Genomic DNA, 26318 nt, shown 5'->3' with positions numbered 1-26318 from the left:
AGGTAAAATAAGCGGTCCCAAATCAGACCCCTGTGGAGCACCACTAGTTCACAGCAGACAATGGATTCATTTATTCCCACTGATTCCCATATTCCCATCCAATTATTGTGGACACAAGAGGTTCTGCAGATGCAGGAATTCCAGAGTAACACACACAGAATGCAGGAGGAACTCAGCAGGCCAGGCAGCATCTATGGAAATGAATAAACAGTCAACGTTTCAGGCTGAGACCCTTCATCAGGACCAAGCCTTCCTTCTGAATGCTACTGCGAGGTCTGATTTTTGTCGGTGTCAGGCTTGTGAAAAGTGTACACAACTTGAACAGGTTTATGCAGTACTTGTTGGACCTACTAAATGGGAGCAAGCTACCATTTGGACGATCGTTATGGCTCAGGCATTTAACAATAGGGGTACGGTGTTTCTCCCCGTCGAAATTCCCAATATGTGCGTTGGCAGGTTGGGCTCTTCCACTGTGTCTTGTACCCATGCACAGCAACACAGCAGCTTAAAGCCCACTCCATAGAGAATGATACTGGCCAAAGGAATATATCAAAAAGTAAATTCACGGGGGCAGAGGTCAGATTCTTTTCATGCTTCAGACTAAGCTACTATTCCAGAGTGAACTACATTCCCTAGTTGAGGCTTGTAGATGATGACCAGAGAGAGCAGACAAAAACTACAACGGGATTAACTCAGCTAGTAGCAGCACCAGACTGTGTGGACTTGTCTGTCTCCTGCACTACGCACATGCTGCTGTCCAGCCGAATAATGGACAAAGTGGAAATCTGGTGAGGCTCGCTCCGTTCCCATCTCCGATCATACACTTTGCATTCCAGGAAAATGGGGTAATGAACTGGACAGTGCACCCTACGCATTGTTAATACCCACCCTTTCACCAGAACTTTGCAAATGTATTCATCTTTAAACCATTAATCATTCTCTCTTTGAACGTCACTATATCTAGCACACTTGGCTAGTCCTGTCTGTAACTACTTCCCACTTCGGTTTACTCTCGTCACCCCTGCACCTTTTTCTAAAACTATCCCTCAGTTAATCTTGTCAATGGGAACAGACTCTGCTGTATTCTTGCATACCACTGATTTAGGAGAAGAGCACCGACAACTCCAGATTTCCTTGTAGCTGGAACACCTCAGTCCTAGAAATCTTTCCAGAGCTTTCACACACTTCCTGAAGTGAGATAATTAGCTTGGCACACATTGGCCCAGTACTGACCCAACAGGTTGTTTACACGGATTTACCTCAAAGTTCAAAGTAACTTTATTATCAAAGTACACGCGCGTACGTATTCAGATTCAGATTCAGATTCAGATTCAGTTTACTGTCATTTATAAACCACAAATACAATGCAGTTAAAAAATGAGACAACGTTCTCCGGAATGATACCATGAAAAAGCACAAACCAGACCACACAAGAAAAACCACATTACGTTTGGTAATCCCCAATCCAGAGTCCGGAGAGGCTGCTGCGTATCAATATCGCGCTACCGTCTTAGCGCGTTCCCCGGAAAGGAACTACAAACCCATCAGACAAACCTAAAGCTACAAGACCTACACAAAACCACACAGTTACATGTAGTTATAGTTAACATATAGTTTCAACAGTGCAGACAATACCATAATTGATAAAAGACTAACTGATAAAGACCACATAATTATAACACATAGTTTCAACAGTGCAAAGCAATACCATAATCTGATCAAATCTCTTAGTATCTCTCCCTTCAGTTAGTCCTGACGAAGGGTCTTGGCCCGAAACGTCGACAGTGCTTCTCCTTATAGATGCTGCCTGGCCTGCTGTGTTCCACCAGCATTTTGTGTGTGTTGTTTGATGTAGTAAGTATCCATTTTAGCAGTTCATTGAAAGCTCTTCCCCCCGCCATGCTAGCTTGGCATTGGCCTGTTTAGGCAACATTGCAGCCCTTCCACTAGCCGCCGTCTGGACCTGTGCCAGCTGATGACATCGCGGTGCAGGTAGAGTATAAATCTAGAGCACTGGAAGCACCTGGTCTTTGTTGACATCTGGGTCACCTGGACCAGGTCGCAGATGATGCCATGGAAACAGTGGAGGTGTGTTTGTAGTAAGAGTGGGCCCAGGAACACACTTTAGGTAAGTATTTGTAACTGAGTGCAACTTCAGTGGTTTGGAACAGGGGTTCCCAACCTTTTTTATGCCATGGACCCCTATCATTAACCAAGGGTTGGGAACCTCTGGTTTAGAGAATGTTTAGTGTTTGTAGGGCAGCTTACTTACTGCTCGCGAGTGTCCCCTGTCCTCGCTCACTGAACCAGTGAACCCGATTGCACACATTTGGTGCTGCGAGCAGGGTTCGGCGATGGAACAGAAGGTTAATAGGTGTCAAGACAAAGACGAGAGAGAGAACAGCCCATGTGAGGCGTGCTGAGTCCAGGGGGTGGAGCGACAACAGTGCAAGATTTGGGAGTTGCACCAACCTACAGGCAGGCCAGTAAACTGGTCAGACAAGCAGGGGGAAAATGGGGCACCACATCGTGCCTGTAGCGTTCGGCAAGAGCAAAGGGGAGTCAGAGGGTGTTTATTGGCTGCTGGCAGCCAGAATGAAACAGCAGTATGAGACAATCTCACAGAAGGAAAAGAGATAGATAGCTTGAGAAACAAAGTGCTAAACCAGTACGGTGTTACCATGGTGGAGGCTCCCCAGTCAGTGCAGACTCAGGCTAAAGGGTCAGAGGATAAGAGTACGGAGCTGGCCTGTCAGCTAATAAAGGTGCAGCAGTTAGAGGCTGCCCACAGTGACCGGATCCCGTTAAGGTCCAAGCCCTGATGTTGAGGCGACCCTGACACGTGGAAGGGGTCTTCTGGTTCATGAGGATGGGAAGAAAAGTTAGAAGAGAGCCTCAGTGTTCCCTCCCTACGTAAGCACCAGCCCCCCCGCTCCATGCAGCCGGGCCAGTACAGGCCTGAGCCGTGGCCACGCGCTTCTCAGATCTGGCAGGAAAGCCGCCGGACCACAGCTCCTCCAGCCCCCATGGAACAGAGTGCGAAAGAACAGTAGGCTGGGGGAGAGGAGCAGTGTGAGGGAGGATAATAACCCAGTTGGTCTCACCTGAGACAGCCTCCATCAGAGAGTTCTCTGCTAAGGAACTGGCAGAGTTGGGAGGCCAGGAGAGCCTCTGCCCACCTGGTTGTTGAGAATCTGGAACGTGGAGGGTGCTGTAGTGAGTTTATCCAACAGAGAGATGGGTGTCCTTGGGGAAAGTGGGGTATGTTATCCCACCAGGTGATTAACAAGAGCGTCACCCACTTCCCATGGAGGTGATGAATCTCTGTGAGACCTAGTGATGGTGACATTTAAGGTCTGGTATCCCTGACACTTTGAGTGGGATTTGCAGCCCTTGGAGAAGTGGAACACAGTGCCGGAAGGGACCACAGCTCTGATCACAAGGATCTATCACGACATCAGAGGGTCATAGGGTAACTTCCACCATGGTTTATTTATTTAAAGCAGCAGCTCCCTATTTAAAGGGAGTGGTGCTGCCCTTATTGGGACCAGTAATAGTGGGTACCATTGACACTGTCATCAGATTATTGCAGGGACTAAAATAAATGGAGTCAATGGGAATTATGTGGAAAACTCTCCGCTGGTTGGGATCATACCTGACACAAAGGAAGATGGTTGTGGTGGTTGGAGGTCCATCATCTCATCCTCAGGGAAGTGTCCTGGCACCAACCATCTTCAGATGCTTCATCAGTGACCTTCCTTCTGTCATAAGGTCAGAAGTGGGGATGACTGCACAATGTTCTGCACTATTCGTGACTCCTCAGATAGTGAACCAGTTCATACCCAAATGCAGCAGGACCAGGACAATATCCAGGCTCGAGCTAACAAGTGGCAAATAACACTCGGGCCGTGCAAGTGCCAGGCAATGGCCATCTCCAACAAGAGAGGCTCTAGTAACTATCGTCCCTTGCCATTCAGTGGCATCACCATCACTGAATCCCCTACTATCAACATCCTGGGGGTTACCATTGACAGGAAACTGAACTGGTCTAGCTACATAAACACCGTGGCTACCAGAGCAGGTCAAAGGCTAGGAACCCTGTGGCGTGTAACTCACCTCATGACTCCCCAAGGCCTGTCCACCATCTACAAGGCTCGGGTCAGCAGCGTAATGGAATACTCGCCACTCGCCTGGGTGAGTGCAGCTCCATCAACACTCAAGAAGCTTGACCCCATCCAGTACAAGGCAGCCCACTTGATTGATACCCCTTCCACAAGCATCCAGTCCCTCCACCATCGACAAACAGCCACAGCGGTGTGTACTATCTACAAGATGCACTGCAACAACACAGCAAAGTTCCTAAGCCAGCACCTTCCAGACCCAAGACCACAACCATCTAGAAGGACAAGAACAGCAGACACCTGGGAACACCACCACTTGGAAATCCCCCTCCAAGTCACTCACCATCCTAACTTGGAAACCTATCACTGTTCCTTCATTGTTGCTGGGTCAAAATCATGGAATTCCCTCCCTAACAGCACTGTGGGTGGACCTGTACCTCAGGGACTGCCGCGGTCAAGAAGGCAGCTCGTTGCCACCTTCTTAAGGCGACCAGGGATGGGCAATAAATGCTGGCTTAGCTGGCGATGTCCACATTCTGTAAATGAATAAAAAAAAACAAACAAACATAGGGGAAGGTCCCTGTAGTCGGGTGTGCAAATTAAACAAGCATCCTGGAGGTGGAGGGCCCCACATGACCTAACAAGAAATGTTTTTGGCATTGCGGAGAGTCGGAGTCCCTAGGTGGGGTACTCACTCCCACCCTCTATGCCATGTGGAGGGAACATTGCCAAAGAGAGGCAAGGAGGCAGTTAAGGGAGAAGGTTCATTCTCTAGGCCCTCACCCGATGAGGACTCCTATCCTCTGCCTCACATTCTGGTCAGGATTCCCTATGTGCCTTGTTGAAGGCTTTGCAGAAGGCACTGGTTGACCTTGAGAAGTAGCAGGGTTCCGGAGGTTGGCAGTGCTTCCATCCCCATCCCTGTGGGGGGGGTGGGGGCATTCGCCCTGCAAACCCCCACTCCCATAATAAAGTATGAATGGTTTGAAGTCCAAAAATGTGTGAGGAGAGGCCCCACATGCATTCATTTGAGAGAGGGAGAGTATGTACCAGTTGTCCAAAGTCTGCCATGTGTTTGTTAAATCTGTATTGGAAGGCTGTTTGAGTTAATCCAGAGGAAGATTGTGTTACTTGATGTGAAATGAACTTGCAGGATGTTTTAGCATAAAAGGCAGTCTCTTTAAGAAGTTGTGTGAATGTGCATATGCGAGGCCCCAACCATCCATCTTTTCCTCGGTTCATTGGAACTTATTTGTGTATTAAATCTTTGTTCCAAGTATTTTTCAGTTAATTTGTGTAGGCATCGATTTTTGTTTTGTGTATTTATTTTATTGCTTTGGAATGAGTGACAGATTACACAATGGCCAAGTGGAATCCCGGTTAAAGTGATGGAAATGTGACTGTCTCTATCCGGATTATGAGATTCACCCATCCTAGGCATTTTGGAGATTGGTGATTTGTGTATGGGGAATTTGAAAATTAGTTTTTGGAGGAAGATTGTAACACTTGGGGAGTGAAATGAAACGTTGCTTTTCTTAACAAGAATGTTCCATAAGGTTAATAAAAAATATATAGTATTGTCAACGCACTGATTGTGTTTTAGTTCATTTGAAAAGAACTTTGCAAAGCTGAGACGTTGTCACAGCTTGTCTCTCATAAAATGCAAAGAAGTAGCTAGGATTCAGGTCATTCCTGTCTCCAGGATTGGCATTTGATAAGATCCCACATAGGAGATTGGTGGGTAAAATCAAAGCTCAGGGCATCGGGGGGAAGACATTGACATGGATAGAAAACTGGTTGGCAGATAGAAAGCAAAGGGTAGCGGTGAATGGGTGTTACTCGGAATGGCAGGTGGTGACTAGTGGGGTGCCACAGGGCTCGGTATTGGGACCACAGCTGTTTACAATTTACGTCAACGATTTAGATGAAGGCATTGAGAACAACATCAGCAAATTTGCTGATGATACTAAGCTGGGTGGCAGTGTGACATGTGATGAGGATGTTAGGAGAATTCAGGGTGACTTGGATAGGCTGGGTGAGTGGGCAGATACTTGGCAGATGACGTTTAATGTGAATAATTGTGAGGTTATCCACTTTGGGAGTAAGAACAGGAAGGCAGATTATTATCTGAACGGTGTAGAGTTAGGTAAGGGAGAAATACAAAGCGATCTAGGAGTCCTTGTTCATCAGTCACTGAAGGTGAATGAGCAAGTGCAGCAGGCAGTGAAGAAGGCTAATGGAAAGTTGGCCTTTATTACAAAGGGAATTGAGTACAAGAGCAAGGAAATCCTCTTGCATTTGTACAGGGCCCTGGTGAGACCACACCTGGAGTATTGTGTACAGTTTTGGTCTCCAGGGTTAAGGAAGGACATCCTGGCTGTAGAGGAAGTGCAGCATAGATTCACGAGGTTAATTCCTGGGATGTCTGGACTGTCTTCCGCAGAGAGGTTAGAGAGACTGGGTTTGTAAAAGCTGGAATTAAGGAGATTGAGAGGGGATCTGATTGAAACATATAAGATTATTAAGGGATTGGACAAGATAGAAGCAGGAAATATGTTCCAGATGCTGGGAGAGTCCAGTACCAGAGGGCATGGTTTGAGAATAAGGGGTAGGTCATTTAGGACAGAGTTAAGGAAAAACTTCTTCTCCCAGAGAGTTGTGGGGGTCTGGAATGCACTGCCTCGGAAGGTAGTGGAGGCCAATTCTCTGGATGCTTTCAAGAAGGAGCTCGATAGGTATCTTATGGATAGGGGAATCAAGGGATATGGGGACAAGGCAGGAACCGAGTATTGATAGTAGATGATCAGCCATGATCTCAAAATGGCGGTGCAGGCTCGAAGGGCCGAATGGTCTACTTCTGTACCTATTGTCTGTTGTCTAACTTACTTACTTGCCGTCTGTGCCTACTCACCAAACCTTCACACTGGAATATGTAACTTTGAGATTAATTTTCCTGGTGGCATTTACAGGGGAAATACAATGGAATTTATGGAAAAGTATACATAAACAAAGTCTGACGAACAATCCGCGTGCAAAAGAAAACAAACTATGCAAATAAATGAAATAATACCAAGAGTATGAATTGCTAATCATCCTTGAAAATGGGTCTGCCGGTGGTAGAATCAGGTTCTCGGAGACTCGGCTTTTGCCCTCAGCTACTTTTGAAGGACAGGCTTCCAGTTAGAATTATTTATCCAGGCCACCCTCTTCCTCAGCACCCTTTACCACTCTGAAGTTTGGCTCACATGGCCTGTTCGTTTTGCCAAAGCACATTTCATCTGCTCTTTTACCCAAAATGCCGGATTATTTAAGCCCCTTGCAGTTTATTACTGTTTGTTTCCTATTCCTCCAAGTTTGGTGCCATCTACAAATTAAAATCTTACTTTCCACGCTGGTCTTAAGAGTTGTGCAACATGGAACAGGCCCACCACCCCCACCATCCATTCTGATGATGATGCCAAACTCCCCTAGGACCTCATCTCTCTGCACCTTTCTTATTCATGTCCAAAAGTCTTTTAAAGTTGTAAATTTGCAGATAACACCAAAACTAGGGGTGTAGTGGACAGCAAGGAATGTTATCAAAGCTTGCAGTGGGATGTAGACCAGCTGGTAAGATGGGCTGAAAAATGACAAATGGAATTGAATGCAGCAAGTGTTAAGTGCCACACTTGGGAGGACAGACCAGCGTGGGACTTGCACTGAAGAGTGAGGTAGAACAGAGGGATCTGGGAATACAGATCCATAATTCCTTGAAAGTGGCATCACAGACTGATAGGGTCGTGAAGAAAGCTTTTGGCACATGGGCCTTCATAAAGCAAAGTATTAAGTACAGGAGATGGGATGTTGAAGTTGTATAAGACATTGGTGAGGCCTAATTTGGAGTATTATATCAGAACCAGGTTTATTATCACTGGCACGTGTCATGAAATTTGTTAACTTAGCAGCAGCAGTTCAATCCACTACATAATACAGAAGAAGAAAATAAATAAATAAATTACAGTATACGTATATTGAATAGGTTAAAATCGTGCAAAAACATAAATAATATATATTTTAAAAAGTGAGGTAGAATTTACGGGTTCAATGTCCATTTCGGAATCGGATGGCAGAGGGTAAGAACCTGTTCCTGAATCACTGAGTGTGTGTCTTCAGGCTTCTGTACCTCATGGTAACAGTGAGAAAAGGGCATGCCCTGGGTGGTGGAGGTCCTTAACAATGGATGCTGCCTTTCTGAGACACCGCTCCTTGAAGATGTCCTGGGTACTTTGTAGGCTAGTAACCAAGATGGAGCCGACTAAATTTACAACCCTCTGCAGCTTCTTTCGGTCTGTGCAGTAGTCTCCCCCCCCCCACCCCCACCATACCAGACAGTAATGTAGCCTGTCAGAATGCTCTCCACGATACATCTATAGAGGTTTTTGAGTGTATTTGTTGACATACCAAATCTCTTCAAACTCCTAATGAAGTATAGCCTCCTGTGCACCCATTCTATGGCTTCCACATTCTTCCTGTAGTGAGGTGACCAGAACTGAGCACAGTACTCCAAGTGGGGTTTGACCAGGGTCCTATATATCTGCAACATTACCTCTCGGCTCTTAAACTCAATCCCATGATTGATGAAGGCCAATGCACTGTTTACTTTCTTAACCACAGAGTCGACCTGTGCAGCTGCTTTGAGCGTCCTATGGACTCGGACCCCAAGATCCCTCTGATCCTCCACACTGCCAAGAGTCTTACCATTAACACTATATTCTGCCATCATATTTGACCTACCGAAATGAACCACCTCACACTTAACTGGGTTGAACTCCATCTGCCACTTCTCAGCCCAGTTTTGCATTCTACCGATGACCCGCTGTAACCTCTGACAGCCCTCCACACTATTCACAACACCCCCAAACTCTGTGTCATCAGCAAATTTACTAACCCATCCCTCCACTTCCTCATCCAGGTCATTTATAAAGATCACGAAGATCAGGGGTCCCAGAACAGATGCCTGAGGCACACCACTGGTGACTGACCTCCATGCAGAATATGACCTGTCTACAACCACTCTTTGCCTTCTGTGGGCAAGCCAGTTCTGGATCCACAAAGCAATTTCCCCTTGCATCCCATGCCTCCTTACTTTCTCAATAAGCCTTGTATGGAGTATCTTGTCAAATGCCTTGCTGAAATCCATATACACTACATCTACTGTTCTACCATCATCAATGAGTTTAGTCACATCAAAAGATTCAATCAGGCTCATAAGGCATGACCTGCCTTTTACAAAGCTATACTTCACCAGATGTTCATAAATCCTGCCTCTCAGGATCTTCTCCATCAACTTACCAACCACTGAAGTAAGACTCACTGGTCTAGAATTTCCTGGGCTATCTCTACTCCCTTTTTGAATAACGGAACAACATCTGCAAACCTCCAATCCTCTGGAACTTCTCCCGTCCCCATTGATGATGCAAAGGTCATCTCCAGAGGCTCAGCAATCTCCTCCCTCACATCCCACAGTAGCCTGGGGTACATCTTGTCCAGACCCAGTGACTTATCCAACTTGATGCTTTCTGAAAGCTCCAGCACATCCTCTTTCTTAATATCTATATGCTCCAGCTTTTCAGTCTGCTGTAAGTCATCCCTACCATCGCCAAGATCCTTTTCTGTAGTGAATACTGAAGCAAAGTACTCACTAAGTACCTCTGCTATCTCCTCCAGTTCCATACACACTTTTCCACTGTCACACTTGATTGGTCCTATTCTCTCATGTCTTATCCTCTTGCTGTTCACATACTTGTAGAATGCCTTGGGGTTTTCCTTAATCCTGTCTGCCAAGGTCTTCTCATGGCCCCTTCTGGATCTCCTGATTTCCGTCTTGAGCTCCTTCCTGCTGGCCTTATAATCTTCTAGATCTCTATCATTACCTAGCTTTCTGAACCTTTCGTAAGCTCTTCTTTTCTTCTTGACTAGATTTACAACAACCTGTGTCCACCATGGTTCCTGTACCCTACCATCCTTTCCCTGTCTCATTGGAACATACCCATGCAGAACTCCACGCAAATATCCCCTGAACATTTGCCACATTTCTTCCATACGTTTCCCTGAGAACATCTGTTTCCAATTTATGCTTCCAAGTTCCTGCCTGATAGCCTCATATTTCCCCTTACTCCAATTAAACGTTTTTCTGTCTTGTCTGTTCCTATCCCTCGCCAATGCTATGGTAAAGGAGATAGAATTATGACCATTATCCCCAAAATGCTCTCCCTCTGAGAGATCTGACACCTGACCAGGTACATTTCCCAATACCAGATCAAGTACAGCCTCTCCTCTTGTAGGCTTATCTACATATTGTGTCAAGAAACCTTCTTGAACACACATAACAAACTCCACTCCATCTAAACCCCTCGCTCTAGGGACACGCCAATCGATATTTGAGAAATTAACATCTCCCACCATGATCACCCTGTTCTTATTACACCTTTCCAACATGTCTCCCTATCTGCTCCTCGATATCCCTGTTACTATTGGGTGGTCTATAAAAAGCAGCCAGTAGAGTTATTGACCCCTTCCTGTTCCTAACTTCCACCCACAGAGACTCTGTAGACAACCCCTCCATGTCTTCCTCCTTTTCTGCTGTCGTGACAGTGATCACAATTCTCTCTCCTTTACCATAGCATTGGAGAGGGATAGGAGCAGACAAGTGAGGAAAATGTTCAACTGGAGTAAGAGGAAATATGAAGATATTAGGCAGGAAGTTGGAAGCATAAATTGGGAGCAGATGTTCTCAGGAAAATGTACGGCAGAAATGTGGCAAATGTTCAGGGGATATTTGTTTGGTGTTCTGCATAGGTACATTCCAATGAAACAGGGAAAGGATGATAGGATGCAGGAACCATGGTGTTCAAATCCTGTTGAAAATCTCATCAAGAAGAAAAGCATATGAAAGGTTCAAAAAACTAGGTAATGATAGAGATCTAGAAAATTATAAGGCTCTCAGGAAGGAGCTTAAGAAAGAAATTAGGAGAACCAGAAGGGGCCATGAGAAGGCCTTGGCAAGCAGAATTAAGGAAAACCCCAAGGCATTCTACAATTTTGTGAAGAGCAGGAACATAGGATGTGGGAGAATAGGACCATTCAAGTGTGACAGTGGAAAAATGGTGGAGATAGCGGAGGTACTTAATGAATACTTTGCTTCAGTATTCACTATGGAAAGGGATCTTGGCGATTGTAGGGTAGACTTACAGCAGACTGAAAAGCTTGAGCATGTAGACATTAAGAAAGAGGATGTGGTGCAACTTTTGGAAAGCATCAAGTTGGATAAGTTGGAGAGAGGCATAATATGATTAGGAAGAGGCAGCATGGCTTTGTCAAAGGCAGGTCGTGCCTTACAAGCCTGATTCAGTTTTTTGAGGATGTCACTAAACACATTGATCAAGGTAGAGGAGTAGATGTAGTGTATATGGATTTCAGCAAGGCATTCGATAAGGTACCCCATGCAAGGCTTATTGAGAAAGTAAGGAGGCATGGGATCCAAGGAGACCTTGCTTTGTGGATCCAGAACTGGGCTTGTCCACAGAAGGCAAAGAGTGGTTGTAGATGGGTCATATTCTGCATAGAGGTCAGTGACCAGTGGTGTGCCTCAGGGATCTGTTCTGCGACCCCTTCACTTCCTCATCAAGGTCATTTCTAACAATCACGAAAGGATGGGTTAGTAAATTTGTTGATGACACAAAGGTTTGAGGTGTTGTGGATAGTGTGGAGAGCTGTCAGAGGTTACAGCAGGATATCAATAAAAAACTGGGCTAAGAAGTGGCAGATGAAATTCAACCCAGATAAGTGTGAGGTGGTTCATTTTAGTAGGCCAAATATGATGACAGAATATAGTATTAATTTTAAGACTCTTGACAGTGTGGAGGATCAGGGGGATCTTGGGGTCCAAGTCCATAGGACACTCAAAGCTGCTGCGCAGGTTGACTCTGTGGTTAAGAAGGCATACAGTGTATTGGCCTTCATCAATTGTGGGATTGAGTTTAGGAGCCGAGAGGTAATGTTGCAGCTATACAGGACCCTGATCAGGCCACACTTGGAGTACTGTGCTCAGTTCTGGTTGCCTATAGGAAGGATGTGGAAACTATAGAAAGGGTGCAGAGGGGATTTACAAGGATGTTGCCTGGATTGGGGAGCATGCCTTATGAGAATAGGTTGAGTGAACTCGGCCTTTTTTTCCTTGGAGTGACAGAGGACGAGAGGTGACCTGATAGTGGTGTAATTGGTGATGAGATACATTGATCAAGTGGAGTCAGAGGCTGTTTCCCCCAGGGCTGAAATTGCTAGTCGAGAGGGCACAGTTTTAAGGTGCTTGGAAATAGGTACAGAGGAGATGTCAGGGGTAAGTTTGTTTTGTTTTTTTCTAATGCAGAGAGTAGTGAGTGCGTGGAATGGTCTGCTGTCAACGGTGGTGGAGGCGGATTCAATAGGGTCTTTTAAGAGACTCTTCTACAGGTACATGAAGCTCTGAAAAATAGAGTGTTATGGGCAACCCTAGGTAATTTCTAAGGTAGGGACACGTTCAGCACAGCTTTTTGGGCCGAAGGGCCTGTATTGTGCTGTAGGTTTTCTCTGTTTCTATGTTTCTAAATCTGGCTTAATCTGAACATTTCAGACTGTGATAAGATTTTCAAATTTGAAGTGAATCAATGGGCTTAATGTTAGTCCAGGAAAATGGCACAGTATTAAAGGATCATAGAAAACTATCTCAGCCAGGCCACCAGACCTTTTCAGCTTGCCCTGTCATTCAGTATGATCATGGCTGATTTGCCCAAAGGACTCATCTCCTCAACTTTCCTTATTCCTTTCAGTTCCTTAGCCTTTGAAATTAAAAAAAAACTTTCTTTTTAAATACCCTTCTTCCCCCACCCTTAAATAATCTAGCCTCCACAATTCTCTGGGGATGAGAATTCCAGAGGTTCACCACCCTCTGCAAAAAGTACTTTCTACTCACCCCCACTTGTGGGCCCTTGTGACTGTGTCCCCTTATTTCAGGGCTCACCAACTAGTGAAAACATCACACCCACCTTATCATGTCCCACCAGGACCTTGAGTCTCAGTACCAGGTCACCCACCATTCTTCCAAACTCCAAAAAATACCGACCTAAACTGTTTAGCCTGTCTTGATAGGACAATCTTTTCTCTGATGAACCTCTTTGGACGGTCTCCATTGCTGCTGCCAGACTGTGTGCCATCTGCCATCATCTTATTGACCAATATCTTGTACATTCGCCCTGTGACTGAGTGGGTTTCCCCTGGGTGCTAGGATTTTGCCCACAGTCCAAAGACGTACCGGTTAATTGGTCATTGTAAATGGTCTCGTGATTATGCTAGAGTTAAATAGGTGGGTTTCTGGGCAGCAGAAAGGGCCATTTCTGTACTGTATCTACAAATAATTCTGTACTTGCAAAACAGATTGACATTCATTTGCTCAAGTAGTGACACTACACTGTAATATTATTGAAACAATACATGAACATACATAATACCAATTAACCCACTAACAGTGTTTGGACTATGAGATAATACCCAAATTATCCCGTCTCTACCTTTTCACCAAGCCCAAGAGCAGTCAACAACTCTGGGGGTGGAAAGAATAAAAGGAGAGCCACTGATAAACTCAGGAGATATTGAAAAATAACTGCAATGTCACAGGTGAAAAATAATTGCACGTTTCTCAGATACAGCCCCCAGACACAGGAATTTCTTTCAGAGCTAAGGAGACAGGACACACACTAAGGGGAAATACTCAGTTACAGAAAGGAGGAATATGCATTTATTCAAGCAGTTCTTTTATGGCCATTGGATGCCTGGAAACAACTGAGGAGCTGGTTTTAATCATAGCCATATCTTTCAAATGGGTTTTCATTTCCAAGGGATACAGAGATTAAAACGTAACTGAATTTGAAACAGCTGATGAAGGTGGTTAAAAGAATTGAACAGACTTTGTAAAGGATTGCCAAGCTGCACAATGATTGGCCAATAATATTAAATTCCAAAATCCCATCTAATTGACAAGTATTGATTCAGAATCAATTTTAACTACAGAAAAGCTGCAATGAGAAGGGATTAGGAAAAGGTTTATAATTAAACCTTTGGGACCTCTTCTGGGGCAGGTGGGATCTGTACAAGAGAGACGGGTTACACCTGAACAACAGGGTATCCTTGCAGGGAGGTTTGTTAGTGCTATTGGGGGGGTGGGGGTTTAAACTAGATTTGCAGGGGGATGGGAACCAGAGTGCCAGAGTAGACAGTGGAGCGGGGATGAAAGTAAATGATGTTAAAGGGTCATGCAAAGTCACAAATAGAAGGGTTGTGTGTGGTGGTAATAATCTTCTGAGGTGTGTCTATTTCAATGCGAGGAGTATTGTGGGGAAGGCTGACGAGCTGAGGGCGTGGATTGACACATGGAATTACGACATTGTAGCCATTAGTGAAACTTGGCTACAGGAGGGGCAGGACTAGCAGCTTAATGTTCCAGGGTTCCGATGTTTCAGACGTGATAGAGGCAGAGGGATGACGGGTGGGGGGGGTTGCATTGCTAGTCAGGGAAAATGTTACAGCAGTGCTCAGGCAGGACAGATTAGAGGGCTTGTCTACTAAGGCCATATGGGTGGAGCTGAGAAACAGGAAAGATATGACCACATTAATGGGGTTGTATTATAGACCACCCAATAGTCAGCGAGACTTGGAGGAGCAAATCTGCAGAGAGACAGCAGACAACTGCAGGAAACGTAAAGTTGTGATAGTAGGGGATTTTAATTTTCCACATATTGATTGGGACTCCCATACTGTTAAAGGTCTAGACGGGTTAGAGTTTGTAAAATGTGTTCAGGAAAGTTTTCTAAATCAATATATAGAGATACCGACTAGAGAGGATGCAATATTAGATCTTCTATTAGGAAACGAGTTAGGACAGGTGACAGAAGTGTGTGTAGGGGAACACTTTGGTTCTAGTGATCATAACACCATTAGTTTCAACTTGATCTTGGATAAAGATAGATCTGGTCCTCGGGTTGAGGTTCTAAACTGGAAAAAGGCCAAATTTGAAGAAATGAGAAAGGATCTAAAAAGCGTGGATTGGGACAGGTTGTTCTCTGGCAAGGATGTCGTTGGTAAGTGGGAGGACTTCAAAGGAGAAATTTTGAGAGTGCAGAGTTTGTATGTTTAAAGGATTAAAGGCAAAGTGAATAAGAATAAGGAACCTTGATTCTCTAGGGATATTGGAACGCTAATAAAGAAGAAAAGAGATGTATGACATGTATAGGAAACAAGGAGCAAATAAGGTACTTGAGTATAAAAAGTGCAAAAAAAAACTTAAAGAAATCAGGAGAGCTAAAACATGAGGTTGCTTTGGCAGTCAAGGTGAAGGATAATCCAAAGAGCTTCTACAGGTGTATTAAGAGCAAAAGGATAGAAAGAGATAAAATTGGTCCTCTCGAAGATCAGAGTGGTTGGCTATGTATGGAACCAAAATAAATGGGGGAGATCTTAAATGGGTTTTTTGCATCTGTATTTACTAAGGAAACTGGCAATGGAGTCAATGGAAATAAGGCAAACAAGTAGTGAGGTCATGGAACCTATACAGATTGAAGAGGAGGAGGTGCTTGCTATCTTGAGGCAAATCAGAGTAGATAAATCCCCAGGACCTGACAGGGTACTCCCTCAGACCTTGAAGGAGACCTAGTGTTGAAATTGCAAGGGCCCTGGCAGATATATTTAAAATGTTGATATCTATGGGTGAGGTGCCAGAGGATTGGAGGATAGTTCATGTTGTTCTGTTGTTTAAAAAAAGGCTCTAGAAGTAATTCGAGAAATTATAGGCCATTAATTTTGACGTTGGTAGTAGGTAAATTATTGGAAGGAGTACCAAGTGATAGGATCTACAAGTATTTAGATAGACAGGGACTTATTAGGGAGAGTCAACACAGCTTTATGTGTGGTAGGTCATGTTTAACAAATCTATTAGAGTTTTTTGAGGTTACTAGGAAAGTGGATGAAGGGAAGGCAGTGGATGTTGTCTATATGGACTTCAGTAAGGCCTATGACAAGGTCCCACATGGGAGCGTAAGTTAGGAAGATTCAGTCGCTAGTACTGGTGAGGTAGTAAATTGGATTAGACATTGGCTCAATGAGAGAAGTCAGAGAGTGGTAGTGGAGGATTGCTTCTCTGAGTGGAGGCCTGTGACTAGTGGTGTGCCATAGGGGTCAGTGCTGGGTCCATTGTTATTTGTCATCTATATCAATGATCTGGGTAATAATGTGGCAAATTGGATCAGCAAATTTGCTGATGATACAAAGATTGGAGGTGTAGTGGACAGTGAGGAAGGTCTTCAAAGCTTGCAGAGTTGGAGCAGCTGGAAAAGTGGGCTGAAAAATGGCAGATGGAGTTTAATACAGACAAGTATGCAGTAGAACAGAGGGATCTGGGAATACAGATACAAAATTCCCTAAAAGTGGCATCTCAGGTAGATAGGGTAGTAAAAAGAGCTTTTAGTACATTGGCCTTTATACACCAAAGTATTGAGTATAAGAGTTGGAATGTTATGGTGAGGTTGTATAAGACATTGGTGAGGCCGAATTTGGAGTATTGTGTGCAGTTTTGGTCACCTTATATTAATAAGGTTGAAAGAGTGCAGAGGTTTACAAGGATGTTGCCGGGACTTGAGAAACTGAGTTACAGAGAAAGGTTGAATAGGTTAGGACTTTATTCCTTGGAGTGTAGAAGAATGAAGGGAGATTTGATAGAGGTATATAAAATGATGATGGGTGTAGATAGAGTGAATGCAAGCAGGCTTTTTCTACTGAGGCTAGGGGAGAAAAAAACCAGAGGACATGGGTTAAGTGTGAAGGGGGAAAAGTTTAAAGGGAACATTGGGGGGGGGCTTCTTCACACAGAGATTGGTGGGAGTGTGGAATGAGCTGCCAGTTGAAGTGGTAAATGCGGGCTCACTTTTAACATTTAAGAAAAACTTGGACAGGTACATGGATGAGAGGGGTATGGAGGGATATGGTCCAGGTGCAGGTCAGTGGGACTAGGCAGAAAAATGGTTCAGCACAGCCAAGAAGGGCAAAAGGCTTATTTCTGTGCTGTAATGTTCTATGGTTCTAACCAGTACAGCAGCATAGCAGTTAGCACGACACGATTATAGCTTGAGGTGTCAGAGTCTGGAATTCAATTCTGACATCATCTGCAAGGTGTCCTCAGTATCAACACATGTTTTCTTTTCCCTTGAGTGGTCTGGTTTCTTCCCATGGTCTGAAGGCAGCTAATACACCCTATCCTCGTTATATGCATCTTCAGACCATACGGATTCACAGTTATGCGAGCAATCTATTTCTACCAATGTCTCCTTATATGCGTCCAAAACTCAGTTACTCGAGGAGCACTGCTTTCTCGCCAGTACAAGTCATGTGCGCACGCCTCACAGTCTCACTGTTGGGACAAGAAGAACCACTTTCCCGCCAATACATGGCAGGTGCGCGCGCCTCAGTCTCACTCCCGCCAGTCTCGCATTGGTTTTGGCAAGCTGTGGATGTGCAATCTTGCGCCCTTAAACTTTTGTTGTTTTTACCTATGGTGCAGTGATTTTCTGTTTGAAATATTTAGCTATGCCTCCTAAGCACCCAATTTCATGTCCTGGGCCAAAAGCGTCAGAGAACCGCTTTTAACACTTGAAAAAAAGTTGGAAATTATAAACAGCGCGGCATCAGGTAAAGGTAATGCAGCTCTGGGACGCTACTGCCGGGAACAGAATTTTGCCTTTAAAGTTCTTTTGTTGCTTGACAATGCACCAGCCCATCCTAAACATTTGGGCAGCATTCATCGTAATATAACAGTATGTTTCTTGCCGCCTAACACAACATCGCTGATTCAACCACTCAACCAAGGTGTGATCCACATTCAAGTTGTTTTTTTTTTTTACGGCAAACTATCTCTCAGATGCTGCAAGCAACAGACGATTTTGAAAATCCAGGGAGTTTACCAATGGTGAGGGAATGGTGGAAGTCGGAACACTTCGCACAAAGGGCGATGGACATGGACCGGAGTTTAGAACGGAGTCAGCATTTCAGTCGTTCCCTGCCATCAACCCTTCTTCCCTACAAGCAAATTTATGCTGAAAAGCAAAATGCTGCCAAGCAAACAACCCTCACCACTTTCTTCAAACCGGTGTCATCTCCTGCTGCCGTTCTGTGAGTCTTCCTTCACCCTTTGCTGTGCTCGATGTCCACCTTATCCATGTAAAGATGCCCGACACCACAACAACCACTCATCTCCCGGAGTGAACACATCTGCCACTGTTGGTGAGTACTGTACACCCTAGTATGTTAACTTTCTATGATTTATTACATTGAATATTACCCTAAATTGATGAAATATAAATGTTGCCTTGTGGCACTGCTTTTGTGTCGTATTGGTATGAAAATATGAATAAATTACAGATAAAACATATTTAGGAAGCCCTCTGGAACGCATCCCTATTTTCTCCATTTAAATAATTATTCACATTATGCATCAACTGTGAGAAACATATCCCCGCATATAACGAGGATAGGGTGTAGATTAATTTGTCATTGTAAATTGTCTAGTGGTTAGGTTAGAGTTAAATCTGTGAGAACTGGCAGCATGGCTCGAAGGCCCAGAAGGGCCTATCTAAATAAATAAACTGCACATTTAAATAAAGACACAGCACCAAGTTTTGCATCATTAACATTGCACTTTACTATCAGTGAAACAATACATGAACATTTACTAATATACATACCATTATAAGCAGCCATAGTAGTACATATACAATCAGGTTTTTGTGGGGTTTAAACTGAATAAATCTCATGTTATTACTATGTCAGTTCATGTTTTGCAACCAAAAACATTAGCATTTAAATAAGTTTATACAGTTTTAATAAGCAATTCAAGTTTAGAATGTGTTTTCACATTGAAGAGACTGATCTGTTGAAAACCTCCCAAATGCTTGTTGGCTTTTTCTTCCGCAGCTGCCGCCTAGCACAGTACATCCGCATGCAAATACATCATTCCATCTCATTATGTGAATTAAACATTCAGTTCCAAAAACACTACTTAGGCCACCATAACAGAATTAATGAGGATGTGCCTTTGATAAAAAGGACTTATACTGGCATGAAAATATACCATTTTACATGAGTAAAAGCCTTAATTGCTATACCCACTGTTCCATGTTGTGTACACAATTTGTTAAAGATTAACTGCCAAGTTTCCTCTCAGGTAACCTGGCATCTTTTCATTTCTCTTCATCAGGTAAAAAAAACACAAATTACAAGCCATTTTTCCAGCCTGCATCTAATCAAACCTTAGCAAATCATTGCCAGTGAGTGATGCGGACAGCTGTACATAAACCCTACTCTGCCCAGCAAAGTATTGGGATAAATCAGAGTCCAATTTTTAAAACTCAGCGGTTCAATTTTTGTTTGCTCCATCATTCCCCTTTGAAAACTCATTTCCAAGATTCAATGCTTCTTTAAAAAAAAACAAAGTTGAATACCCAAATTACAATGTAAAAGCACAAACCTAATTGTGCAAAATAGGTGCGTGTGGAGCAGAATGCCACCGTTTTGAGTTACCAGTGTTTACAATGGTTGCATGAGAATTGGCAACAAAATTAGACAATGATCTGTTTTCATTTTTTAAAAATTATTGGGCATATACAAGAGAATAAGATATAGCACTGCAAAGTCAAGGTGCATTTACACTGAATGTATCAGAATGCTAAGACCAGGTCCTAGACATACACAGTACTTGTTTGAAGACATGAAAATATTAACAACCTGTTAAAACAAAACCCCTCAGGGACTCTGTCCACATACTTTATTACACTTGTCCTGTTACTCAGATCATTCTACCACAGAAATGGCTAAAATCAACATACTTGTGTTTCATTAGGAAATCACAAACCAAGATGCTATGTAAGAGGTTTGAAACCCTGATGTAGATGCACCTTGAGGACAACAAATGCTATCCTACAATTTACTCTAAAGAGGCCATTTTAAAATGTAACATTTCAATGTCAGAGCCTCCAAATTCTTGATCAACAGCAACCACTAGATTTCAAAATATCCTGTGATACACTAAAATTAACCAGCTGTCCTTGATTGCTGTATCAGCATGAGTGATGGTGCAAAAACAAAATTATCATCAGCAATTTAAAAGTGCAAGATGAAAAGAAGCCTCGAGCTATCAAGTACTTGTGGAAATGTAGAACTGTTTGTGCGTGCTCCAATTCAGTATTGGCTGGGAAACACTTGCATATAAAAAACGTTAGGTTGCATTAAAATTTGGTGCCTGATCCCGATTTGGTGTGGCGTTCCACATAGAACAAGATGTAGGCCTTGGCCTTCACTACAGTTTCTTCTTCAGTCAATGTAACAGTACTGTCATTGAAGTGGAACCAGCGTCCTTCGTGAGTTGCATATGCAGTATAATGACCTGAGCCAACTCTAAGAGGGTAGAAGAAAATGCAATTACTGCTCCACTCATAACAGATTTATTTCAATTAACTTTATGCAAAATTACAAATTTCAGGATCTTTGTAAGATTTGCATTCATTTTACCCAAACGCTTAAAAATCAAATGTCATCATAAATAAAGCAACACACTCTATATGCTGGAGGAACTCAGCAGGCCAGGCAACACCCATGGAAAAAAAGTAAAGAGTCTATGTTTTGGGCTAAGACTCTCACGAAACCGGGAGAAGGGGAGACAGGTGAAGTAAAGAGCTGGGAATTTGATTGATGAAAGAGATAAGGGTTGGAGAAGGGTGAATGAAAGGAGAGGACAGAAGGCCATGGAAGAAAGGGAAGAGGGAAGAGCACTAGACAGAGGTGATGGACAGGTAAGGAGATATGGCGAGAGGGGGGAAATAGGAATGGGGAATGGTGAAGTGGAGGTGGTTTCATCTACCACCTACCTTGTATTTCTTCCTCCCCTTCCCCCACCTTCTTACTCTGACTTCTCATCTTATTTTCTCTAGTCATGAAGGGTCTCGGCCCGAAACAGCGTCTGTTTGCTCCTTTCCATGGATGCTGCCTGGTCTGCTGAGTTCCTCCAGCATTGTGTGTGTATGTTGTTTGGAGTTCAAGCATCTTCAGATTTTCTCATTTGTCATAATAAATAGCCTAGCTGTGAACTAATTGTAATCTGGAGAAAATGCACACACCAAGTGCTCATTCACTCCACCCCAGATACACCAAACAACATGGGATAAAAACAAAATGCTGGAAACACCCAGACAACATCCATGAAGAGAGACAGGATCACATTTCAGGCTGAAAGGTCTTCATCTTAACTTGGAATGTGAACAAACATTAGATTTAACCTGCAAGGGTGTTTACCCATGAGATTTCCCAATATCCAATCCATGCCACAATTTAAATGTAACATTCTCACACTCCAACCCGAAATGTGAACTGTTCCTCTTTCCATACATATTGACTGACCTGCTCAGCATCTCCAAGGATCTTCTGTTTTAATTTTAGATTTCCAGCATTTGCATTTTTATGATATTCAACAAGACAGTACTTTTAATACATGGAAGTGTCCCAAACAATGAAATAAACACTACTGCCAGGAGTCAAAGTCTGAGGGGCAGTAGTGAAAGAGATGAATAAATCTGACACATCACCATAGTGTGAATCATCAACAAAATATGCTGCAGCAACAAGCACCACCCTCACTCATGATAATTACAACCTACAAGAACAAGAGCAGCAGGTACAAGGGAAGATAGCCAGAAAAGCTGAGCTGGAAATCACTATTGCTGGGACAAGCCCTGGAATTCTCCTGTCTGTGGCAGTTCTAGACCACCGAGACCATGATAAACAGCACTGACACGAACTGCGGCCTTGCTTTGCCAGTGGAACCAATATCACTAAATATTACTGCAACATGAATGTACATTTTGCCATCTGCTCAAGGGAGGCTCAATGTGTACAAGCAGATGATGAAACTATTCACAAGCTTATATAATAAAATACAAATAATCGTATTACAGAACACTGGAAAAGACATAGAAAAGTACAGCACAGAAACAGGCCTTTTGGCCCATTAATCCTTGCCAAACCATTTAAACTGCCTAATCCTATCAACCTCCACCCAGATCCCTACTATCTGTGTACTTATCCAAACTCCTCTTTTAGACATTGACGTCGAGCTTGCATGCATCAGTTGCACTGGCAGCTCATTCCACACTTACAACTCTCCGAGAGAAGCTTCCCCTCACGTTCTCCTTTAACCTTTCATCTTTCACCATAACGCATAGCTTTAGTTGTCGTCCCACCAAATTTCAGTTGAAAAAGTCCACTTACATTTACCCTATCTACACCCCTCTATTTTGTATACCTTTATTAAATCTCTCCTCAATCTTTTACTTTACAAGGAATAAAGTACTAACCTATTCAATTTTTCCCTTTTAACTCAGGTCCTCTAGTCCCAGCAACATCCTTGTAAATTTCCTCTGTACTCTTTCACCTTATTTACATCTTTCCTGTAGGTAGGTGACCAAGGACACGGCTAGAAGACTAGCACGTCTTCAGAGTTTTGGGATTTCGAGGCTCTGGAGGCGGGCGGACTCAAGGTCAGTGCCTCTGCAGGAAACTGGTATGTCATGGGAGTACATGGAAGATCGAAAGCTGGCTGTGTGCCCAGAGACTCGAGTTCTTTGGGCACGGAGCTCAGAAAAAGTGACGCAATGAACTTTTAACATCGTAAATCAGCGAGTTGTTTGTTATGTCTCTCTCTCGCTGTGAAACGGGGACACAGTAGGGAGAGACAGAGCCAAATACCGGTGAACAAGTAGTCTGCAAGCGTGTCTTTACTGATGCTTTGCTGCATGGTTGCGTGCTCGGTGGAGGACACCGATGCCTTTTTTTGCTGGTGGGGGGGGGGGAACTTTGGGGTTCTAACATTTAACTGTCATTAATTCTTTGGGGCACTCCTCTGCTTTCATGGATGGTTGCAAAGAAAAAGAATTTTGGATGTATATTGTATACATTTCTCTGATATTAAATGTACCTTTGAAAACTGCACAATACTCAAAATTAGGCCTCACCGACATCTCATACAACTTCAAATTAACATTCCATCTCCTGTACTCATACACTGATTTATAAAGACCAATGTGGCAAAAACTTTACTTATGACCCCATCTACCTGTGACGTCACTTTCAATGAATTATGGACCTGTATTCCCAGATCCCCTTGTTCTACCGGACTCTTCAGTGCCGCACTGTTCACTGTAGTTGGTTAGTCCTACCGAAGTGCAACACCTCACACTTGTCTGCATTCAATTCCATCTGCTATTTTCCCAGCTGGTCCAGATCCTGCTGCAAGCTCTGATCGTCTTCAAGGAAGGAAGGAAGGCGGGCTCTGTCGTGGGCAAAGTACTGGAGAGTTTAACATCGGTAGCTGAGCGAAGGGCGCTGAGCAGGCTACGGTCAATTATGGAAAACTCTGAACATCCTCTACATAGCACCATCCAGAGACAGAGAAGCAGTTTCAGCGACAGGTTACTATCGATGCAATGCTCCTCAGACAGGATGAAGAGGTCAATACTCCCCAATACCATTAGGCTTTACAATTCAACCGCCAGGACTTAAGAACTTTTTAAAAGCTATTATTAATGCTTTTTGAGATAGTGATTTAGATGCATATCATTTTTTTTTACTGAATTAAGTATTGTATGTAATTAGTTTTGCTACAACAAGTGTATGGGACATTGGAAAAAAAGTTGAATTTCCCCATGGGGATGAATAAAGTATCTATCTATCATCTATCTATCTATCACTGTTCATTATACTCTGTCTTGGTGTCATCTGCAAATTTGTTGATCCAGTTAACCACATTATCATCCTGATCATTGATACAGATGAGAAACAACAGACCCAGTACTGATCCCTGCTCCACTCCACTAGTCACAGGCCTCTGGGCATAGGGGCAAGTATTTACAAGAACTCTCTGGCTTCTCCCACAAAGTCAAGCCTAATCTAATTTACAACCTTGAAAGCTGAGTGACTGTGTGCAGTTCCGGTCACCACACTATAAGGAAGTGTGTGATTGAATTGAAGAGAATGCAGAAGGGATTCACTAGAATGTTGCTGAGGATAATCCTGGTAAAGAGTTCTGCAATTCCTAATCGGTCTCCATTAGTTACCTCAAACTTATTCAACCGCTTTCCAAGATGTTGCTGAGCAAAGAGGAGAGCAGCTGAACGCAATCCATCCCAGCGCCACAGCACAGGTCAGCGGGCTCCCAAGAGATAAACCCCCATGACTCACCTTGCAACTCTACAGTCATTCGAGGAGAGCACTAGCTTGCCACACTGCAACAGTGCTCCAATGCCAATGTACTGATATCTAGCTATCCTCTATCCATAGTCTAAAGGCACAATTGCTAAATTCTATTCTCAAAATTAATTTCCAGTATTACCATAACTACATATTATTTGATATTTTCAATGTGCACTTTGTTTAAGCCAGCATGACTGGGTTTTTTTTTCATTTGCCAGTGCACAAATAAAACGGGTGCACCATAATAATGAACTGAAGCTGTAAGTGGTGGAACTTTACCTTGGTCTACAGATTAATACAAATCTTATTAATGGTGCATGCTTACCACCATAATGTAGGTGGATCTTTCCCTTAAGCATTTTTGTGAACCTTCTAGGTTTTATCCTACTGAATTTATTATAACAACTCCTGTCCACTTGAAGGTTAGTTATGGGCCACCTCCACTAATGTTTGTTAAATGGCTCCAACTTGCGTAATAGCTTTCAGATGCCCATTTTTAAGGCCTAATTTTTTGTGGCAAGTATTACTCGAAACATTCCCCTGCTGTAAGAGTGTTTAATGTGAATCTCTGCAGATTCACATCTCAGCCCTTTCATCTGACTTCAAACCTAAAGAATTGAGCTTTCTCGAATCTTTCCTCATACACTGGGTACAAGCTTCACTCATCTGTGCTGGCTGTATCTGGGGTTTGAATGCTTCCATAGTCTCAGTAATCAGAACTCCACAGAGTAGCCAAGATGCATCTTATCAGAGGTCTACAGTTACAGCATCATAAAACCAGCCTTGTACTAGAAACAGAATGCAAAACTGCATTTGCTTTGCCAAATTACGCTCCACAGAGGACAGTGTTAGATAACATTGAAAACTGTCTTTAACTTGTCAGGTACCAGAGTACATTTAATCCAATGAGCAGCATCTTTCTCCAACTTTCAATTTTCATTGCAATTTTTGTTCAATGAAAAACAAAAAGCTCTTTAGAAGTTATTTGCTGATTTACTGCACTCCAGCACAACCGAGAGCCAATCAAAGAACATACCTAAACATGTCATTATTTTCCTGTGGTTGCCTGAACACAAGCATTAATGTCTGAATCTAAACAATAACAGGGGATTTTATTAAAACAGAACACTTAGCTGAATTACAATTTCAACTGAAAACAACCAATTGGTCTTGTGACAAATATCTGGCTTTAAAGATGCCGTCCATTGGGTTTCCAAGTTGACCTGAGATCGCTTAAGATAAGCAGTTAAGTGACTAGTTCATTACCCAGCTCAGAGCAGTTTAAGGGTCTGACTTTTCCCATTCTTTTGGATCTCACCACCTTCATGTCATTTTCTGTTTACCTCCTGATGAAAAGAGCGGGTCAGCATGCTCCTCCACAACTCTGACACCTGCTGTGAACTGGCCAGCATGTGAACACATTAGTCCTGGGACAGATAGAGGAAGCCAGGTGGTCACCAGTTTTGCAGAAACAACGGGGAATTTGGTCTCACTCTTACAAATCCATTTCTGACAAACCTGTAACTATGGAGGTGTGCAATGAACATTGGTACCAAAATCCCACAGGGACAGTGTTGTAGGATTACTAATTAGTGCAAGACTACCAGTCAGTATAGGACTTTTAACGAAAGCAAAGTGAAACAAACAATCCATAGCAAGTCACATTACAAGAGGAAATGACTAAGGTCATTCATTTTGTTATGTATGTACATGGTTATACTGGCACATGTCCACAAACATTTTTTTCTAAACGAGATCTGGACAAAATGGGAAGCAATTTTAAGCCTTTCTAGCTTTACAACAACTATGAAAAGCATTTTATTTAAAAGGTTTTTATATAAA

General features: G+C 43.3%; 1 protein-coding gene across 4 annotated transcripts in view; it reads right to left on the bottom strand.

Annotated features, from left to right (window-relative positions):
• Nucleotides 1-18854: 18854 nt before the first annotated feature.
• Nucleotides 18855-26318, bottom strand: part of usp3 (ubiquitin specific peptidase 3) — a 115228-nt gene continuing 107764 nt past the window's right edge. For all 4 annotated transcript variants that reach the window (XM_073024853.1, XM_073024852.1, XM_073024855.1 and 1 more), the window contains one exon: nucleotides 18855-20630. In XM_073024853.1, the coding sequence (XP_072880954.1) occupies nucleotides 20462-20630 (169 nt within the window). In that variant the 3' untranslated portion in view covers nucleotides 18855-20461. The remainder of the gene's footprint in view (nucleotides 20631-26318) is intronic.

Source organism: Hemitrygon akajei, chromosome 21 (assembly GCF_048418815.1).
Source record: "Hemitrygon akajei chromosome 21, sHemAka1.3, whole genome shotgun sequence".
NCBI lineage: Eukaryota > Metazoa > Chordata > Chondrichthyes > Myliobatiformes > Dasyatidae > Hemitrygon > Hemitrygon akajei.
This window is presented reverse-complemented; position numbering and strand designations above follow the sequence as displayed.